At 28.5% G+C, this 7187-nt stretch overlaps 1 protein-coding gene across 1 annotated transcript in view; it reads left to right on the forward strand.

Moving 5' to 3' along the window:
• The window catches only part of Imp (IGF-II mRNA-binding protein), a gene marked incomplete in the record, with an annotated part of 198720 nt that overhangs the window by 186896 nt on the left and 4637 nt on the right, over positions 1 to 7187 (forward strand). The window contains 5 exon segments of the mRNA XM_024360136.2: positions 2269 to 2433; positions 4016 to 4072; positions 4793 to 4990; positions 5211 to 5459; positions 6652 to 7187. Coding sequence (XP_024215904.1) covers positions 2269 to 2433; positions 4016 to 4072; positions 4793 to 4990; positions 5211 to 5459; positions 6652 to 6753 — 771 coding nt within the window.

The raw sequence follows: 7187 nt of genomic DNA on the forward strand, positions 1-7187 counted from the left end.
TATATATATATGTTTTGTTACTTTTTTTTGTTATTGAGTATTACGATAAAAATATTTTAATAATAATGGGACTTTGCTGCTAAGGTGTATGGATTATTATTAACCACTGAAAAAATATTAAGATTTCTAGATTATTTGATTGATCAAATTCATTAATCCGGAGAAGTTTATAATTAGCCCAAAATTATCCCTAGTGTAAATGTAATATATTATTTCTTGAATTTTCTTTAGCTTCAAGTTTAATTGGAAAGCCTACAATTTTACATTATTCAGCTAATTTTGAATCTGTTACATAAAAAATGTTTTAGATAAACTTTGCTTGTCATATCAGGTCAGTCATAGTCACCTGTAATTTTTCATTGATATTTGAGATGGTACAGTTTTCAGTAAGAAATTTATTTATAATTACCATTGCTTTAATGGATAATGAGCTTGAAAATAAGGATTAAAGGAAATGGGTACATGATCCATAGAAGATAAAAAATAAGAACAATGTTTTGTTAACTACGTTATTTAAGGAACTGGAAGACAATATGACCAAGTTATAGAACATCTGAAGTGACTTTCAAGTTATTGCTTAGAAGAAAAGTGATGGTGTATTTGAAGAAATTGACGGGATACTCATTGATTCATAGAGAATAGTATTGTTATCGTTATGCTTGTAATTATTTGTTAACTATTAAAAATTTACCCTAATGTTAAATACTTCAAATTAAAATTAGTACCCAGAATTTGTTGTAGTGGGTATCTGTGATATGTGAAGATAACAAAAATATTGTTGCTATTTATATCAAATATGTTAGATCTGATACAAGCGATTTATGTCAGGCATAAATGTAATAAGACCAATTGGGGGAAAAGCTTTCTGGAACTGAGATGATAAACTTTATCAGAATTGAGACGAGACATGAATCATACTGTATTAACTTGAATAAATGATTCTTCTGTTATGGCAAGTTAATGAGATAATTATCCTTAATTACAATCAGCATTTTTACTGGTGCCATTATTCCGTGGAAAAAGCAGTTTTATTATTAAAGACTCCAAGATATAAAAAATAAAGACTTATAAATACGATTTATCTTATTCATTTTCTTTTTATTTAGGCCTAGATTAGAATAAATTAAAGTAATTAATTTTGTTTTTAAATTCGTAATTGGTAAACATTTTGATTAATAAACAGTTCTTAGATAGAGTAGGAAATGAGTCAGAGCAATATTAATAAGTTTTGAAAAAACAAAACAATGTTTCCAACTTATTTTTGCTTCCTCACTACCAAAGTTATGGAAGAATCTGAATAGATGCAGAAAATGAAAAACATTTTTGTCCTCAAAATCGTAAATTTTTCACTTGCATTTTACATTTTAGGAACTGATTTATTTCTGGGTGTTGAGATATAATCGATCGAACTGTTAGTCTGAATTTAACTTATCAGGAATTATGCAAGGTGATTCTTGATACACCTACATTTAAAATAAAAAAGTTTGATTAAAGTTGTGAGTTAGTGTAAGCATACTTTACTAAACATTTTACATATAATACTTTCTTTTATTCATGTGAAAAATTTATTTATGGAAACACATTTAAAAAATAAATAAATAAAGATCATAACGTAAGAAAGTTCTATGATTGACCTGTTTACTTGAAATACTTTTTTTTTAAAAATTAAAAATACATTTTCATACATAATCTACTGGTACTGGTAATAATGGAGGGAATGTATTCGGCTAGTGGACCTATTAGTCTTTTTTTGCCAACCCCAAGGGAAACCAATGGAATAATCCTTATAATGACTATTATTCCTCTATCGAACCTTTTTGAATTTCGACTGAAATTTAAAAAGAATAACCAATCTAAAGAGAAGACCTCATATTCTAAGATACTATCTGATCTTAGAAGCCATATCTAAGAGACATGTACCGGTCACAATCTGCTATATAATGTGGAACAGTTTCTAGGGCCTGTCCATATTAGTGACAAGTTTCATCACAAATCTTAAGATGTCTTTTAAGTCTGCGGTGACCTGTAAGAACTCCTATTAGTAATCAGAGCTACTAACAGCCACTTTGCGCAACCTAAGAATTCAAAAGTTATTCAGTTCTGAAAATTTATATGAACAATAAAATGCTTCAAATTACCTACTTTCACTTGACTTAAGGGGATTAAAATTAAGATTACATAATTTAGTTTAATAATTAGCCTATATCAATATAATAATAAGTTTATAAAATTATTAAATCAATTAATTTTTTTTTTTAACCTTTACAGCCTCAGAGTATGATGTTCCCCGGACTACACCCTATGGCTATGATGGCCACTTCTGCAATGGGCTATGGTGGTCGTGGTGGTGGTTACCAAGGTGGCCTCTATTCTGGAGCTTACCCACCTGTCTACCAGCCAATCCCACCCGCCTCCCATGCCCCTGATGCACAGGTATATTTCTGCGTCCAAATATATAAATTATTTTAATCTGTTTTAAGTTAACAATAATTTTAAATTACATTATTGAAATTGAGTGAAACCTCTGAGATAAGATAAATCTACATAAGGAATACTAAATTTGAGATACATTAATTTTTTAATACTGAGCGTACTAGAACAGTATGTATTATACATTTTTATTTAATCCTTATTTTTATTCGTAATAGTAACACAGTATAATTGCACAGCATTGCTCCTCAATAAAGAAAGCTCTGCAACAAAATTATTTTGCATTTTATAGCCCATGCCAAATTATGATGTCTATGAGACCTGGGTCAGGAATTTTTTGAATCTAGAAACGTTAAGACATTTTTTGACCCATCATGACATGGAATAGTCTAGGTAGACACTCTATAATGAAAAGATAATTAAAAGGTTAAACAAAATAATGTATTTAAAAGATCTTGGTGGACTCCCTATAACTCATAACTGTTTGTGGCTGTTCTATCTTTTCAAAGGTTTCACAATATTTCAACTATAATTTGTAAAAACTATGTTTTATAATAGTCTCTTTACATCTAATTCTATTGTTCATTTATTATTATTTGTAATAGACAATGTTATCAGATAAGAAAATTAAAGAAGTGTATGTTGTAATCGTACGATCGATAAACGAAACAAAAAACGTTTAAAAGAATGAATTTTCAATCTAATGAGTTTTTTTTTTTAATATTTACTATTAAATTAGAAAAATTAACTATGAGTGGCAGTGTTTAAAATAAGCTCAAAAATACAATGAATAAAATAACCTTAAATCCAAATGTTTTCAACTTAAGTGGTTTTACTCTACCGTTGCTATTTTTCTCTTACAATTTTCTATAATCATTAATATTAATAGAATAATAAAAATATTTAATCAATTTAAATGTTTAAAATATAATCATTACTTCTAAACTTAAATTTAAAGTAATCAAATTCACCACAAGTTGGAATTCAGTGCACTACATTTTAATCACATATGTGTTACATCTTCATGTATCACTTGTCTTTCTCGATACGGACATCTTACATGATAGAAACGGATTCATTTTATTATTCCTTCTAAGTATCTTAATGTAATATAGTTATTTTTAAATAATATTAAATGTTAATAACATAATGAAAGTTTGTAACAAAATCATCTTAATTTTTGGTTAGTGAATATCTTAACTAATTTTTAAACATTTGTTTGCAAATTGATCCAAAACAATGTTATTAATATTTATTTTCTAATTAAATAAGTAACATGCTTGCAGTTTTAGTTGATAAACATTTGCTTTGAACTTATTTACAATATTTTTTTTTTCATTTTACATTCATTGTTATTGTTTTTTATTTAAATTTTATTCATTCTCATTGATTTTATGACATGCTCAAGTAAATGTTTGTCAAATGCTAATAATTTATAAAACTTATTTTATCATCTAACTGCTCTTATCATATAACATTTTTATTATTATTTATTATTATTATTATTAAATTATTTGATCTGAAAAGACTTTTGTTTTTCTTATTTCAACTGTACTTGGAAATTTAGTAGTTTTTTTCTTTTCAGATAAAAAAATCCTCATATAGTAAGGTCGGCGAAGAAAACAAAGACATTACAATCCAAGTAAGGTTCATTTAGTTAATTTATTTAGTTAAATATTTAATAAATTAACCAAAGTTATTATATGTATGTACCTTACTGGGATTATAAAGTCTTTAGTTTTAATTTTTTTTTTTCCCTCTTTTGACTTAAAGTCCTGAATTATTTTATTAATTAGTCTATTGTGTCATCACAATCTTAATTAATAAGTCTAAAACAGTAAAACATTACTGGATGATTGCCAGTGCCTATTAGATTATTTTTTTAATATTTACATGATAGTGTACAATCTCTTTTCATCCACTCGTTGCTGTTTGTATGGTAATGAGTCAGCAAAAAAGAGTAGATCAAGTAACTAAAGGATCTATAAGGCTGTGTCAGTTTTTTAAATATGATACAGTTAGATTCGTTTTGTGACATCCTTTTCTTTATTTTATCCATTTTTTTTTAATCTACTAACAATATTTTATGTTAATTTTATTACGTGGAAAATTTAAGTTAATTGTGTTCTTAAATAAATTCTAGGGTGGTTATAAGTATATAGTTGGTTTAGTGGGTCTACAGTTAAATATAGGTTGGTTAAGGTAGTAAAAAGTATATTTGCATGATCAGTAAATCTAACTTATTGTTTCACTAATAGGGTTTATTAACCTTTTTATGTAGTAAATAAGCTAATCTTAATTAATGTAATATATTAGAAATTTATAGAAAGTAATTTTTATCTAATTTTTTATTATTTTATAGGAAACTACCTACCTATACATCCCTAATAATGCAGTCGGAGCCATCATAGGAACAAAGGGCTCACACATAAGGAATATGATCCGTTTCTCCGGAGCTTCAGTCAAGATTGCCCCTCTCGAAGGCGAGAAGGCTGGTGATGCTGCACAGCCTGCTGAGAGAAAAGTAACCATCGTTGGTTCGCCTGAGTCTCAATGGAAGGTACTAAGTTCTTATGAAACATTTAATTGCCTCAAGTGTAAAATTAAAAAGTAAATTGCTTAGACATTCATCTTCATTAAAATATTTGAAACATAATCACAAATGTCTCAAAAACATTTTTAAAAAAAATTTTAAATTAATTTTTATTTTGTATTTTTTAAATTTTAATCTTGACTATGGTCCATGATTTTTCTAACATTAGCTTATTTTACTTACACAGGCACAATACCTTATTTTCGAAAAAATGCGTGAGGAAGGATTTGTATCTGGATCTGATGATGTTCGGTTGACTGTCGAAATACTCGTTCCATCATCACAAGTTGGACGAATCATCGGCAAAGGTGGCCAGAATGTGAGGGAGCTACAGAGAGTGACTGGAAGCGTGATCAAACTGCCAGAACAGGGTTCCTCAGGAGCGCAGGAGGAGGAAACCACTGTTCATATTATTGGAGCCTTCTTCTCGGTCCAAGTGAGTGCTTGATATTTATAATTCACATCAAGTCTTTTTCATGTACTTATATTTTTAATGTTAGATCCTGTGTCAACTTGATTGACACAACTGTTTGGGTGATTCTCCCAGAAAGTGCCAAACCCACTACATCCATTTTTTAATAGAAGTAATAAAATTTTTAATATTCCTGTTAAATTTTGATTGTCAGTCATACATGAATATACTCAGTTGCACTTGTCATTTTTTCACAAGATTTTCCAATTTCAAACATTTCTATACAAGATTATAGTAAGAAATGACATATATACATATTTTTTTTTTTCAAATAATTTCCATTCATTTTTTCGTTCTCTTTAGTACTTTAGTAATTAGTACTTTTTGGATATTCCTGAAATTTTCATTTTCATTTTCATTGTATCCTTGGTAATTCTTTATAAGCTAAGAATAAGAAGTGGAAGTGGGTAGACAAACGTTGTATGTTTACCTCATTTTTCATAAATTGCTTTTGTATATTTCATTAGACTATATACTTACAAACAATTTAAGAATTCACCACATTCTAAGTAGATTAATTAGTTACTACATCTTTAAATATTAGAGGATATAAATGACAAACAATGACAGTTTTTGTAGATTAAGTAATTGAAGTAATACACAATTAACAGGTTTCTGAAGCTATGATCTATTAGTTGAGTCTGCAACTGGTGTACAAGATAATTGGGTGATTAAAAGTAGAACCTACAAAAATTAAATAAAACTGTTGAGTTGAACTTAACACTTAGCCCCTGGGAAAGGTTTCCTCAGCTGCTACTTCTACTTTATAGCGTATGTTCTTATTTTATATTGTGACATAAAATGGGGTCATTTTTTTTTATACTATTAAATGTACTGTTAGTCACAAATTTTTAATTTACTTTAAAGAGATCTGTGAAGTTCGAAAGATCGAGGAGAAACAAGAGGGAAGACATTTCGACATTAAAAACTTAATTTTTATAAAGTTTGAGTTATTTTATGAAATTAATAAGTAAATTTTATAATAATAAAAAGTAAAAAAAGTTTAATAGTTTATCGGGTTTCTTTTTGATTAAGATATTGTTTATAGGAAATTGTAGTACCCTTCAGACAGCATTCTAAATTTTGAGGAACAATACCCCTGTATTTTTTATTATTAATTTATTTAGTTGTTTCACCTTTTAAATCATTGTTTCAGTCCGCCCAGAGGAGAATCCGCGCAATGGTCGGAACTGGTGCCGGAGGCCCACGACCGCCAGCACCCGGTGGTCCCCGCCCAGGGCCCCAGCCACAGCAGTAAGAAGAGAGCATCAGCTAACGCGAGAGAGGAGCCAAGCCAAAGAGAATAGGGGGCCTCCATCAACCTCGAAAAGAATTATCTACCTCCTTACCTTTAGGGTCTTAAAAAAATTATATATTTAAAAAAAAAAGAAAACGATTTTAATAATAATTATTAATGATAATGATTGCTATATATATTATATTATATACGAATATTTAAGGGATATAAAAAAATTAATTAAAAAAAAGTGTAGTTCTCGAAAGAGATTCGATTAGGGCAACGTGTGCGTGGGGGGAAGTGTCAAGCCACCGCCTGCCCTATCGGTAAATCAAATTTATTTTTGATACATTGTTATCTTCGAGCGTCGATTGTGACTCCTATCGGTTTCTTTTGTTTTTTTGTTTGTTAAATTTTTTCATAAATTTTTTAAAATTTAAAAAAAAATTTGACTT

This window comes from Halyomorpha halys, unplaced genomic scaffold (assembly GCF_000696795.3).
Source record: "Halyomorpha halys isolate HHAL.00 unplaced genomic scaffold, Hhal_1.1 Scaffold1036.1, whole genome shotgun sequence".
NCBI lineage: Eukaryota > Metazoa > Arthropoda > Insecta > Hemiptera > Pentatomidae > Halyomorpha > Halyomorpha halys.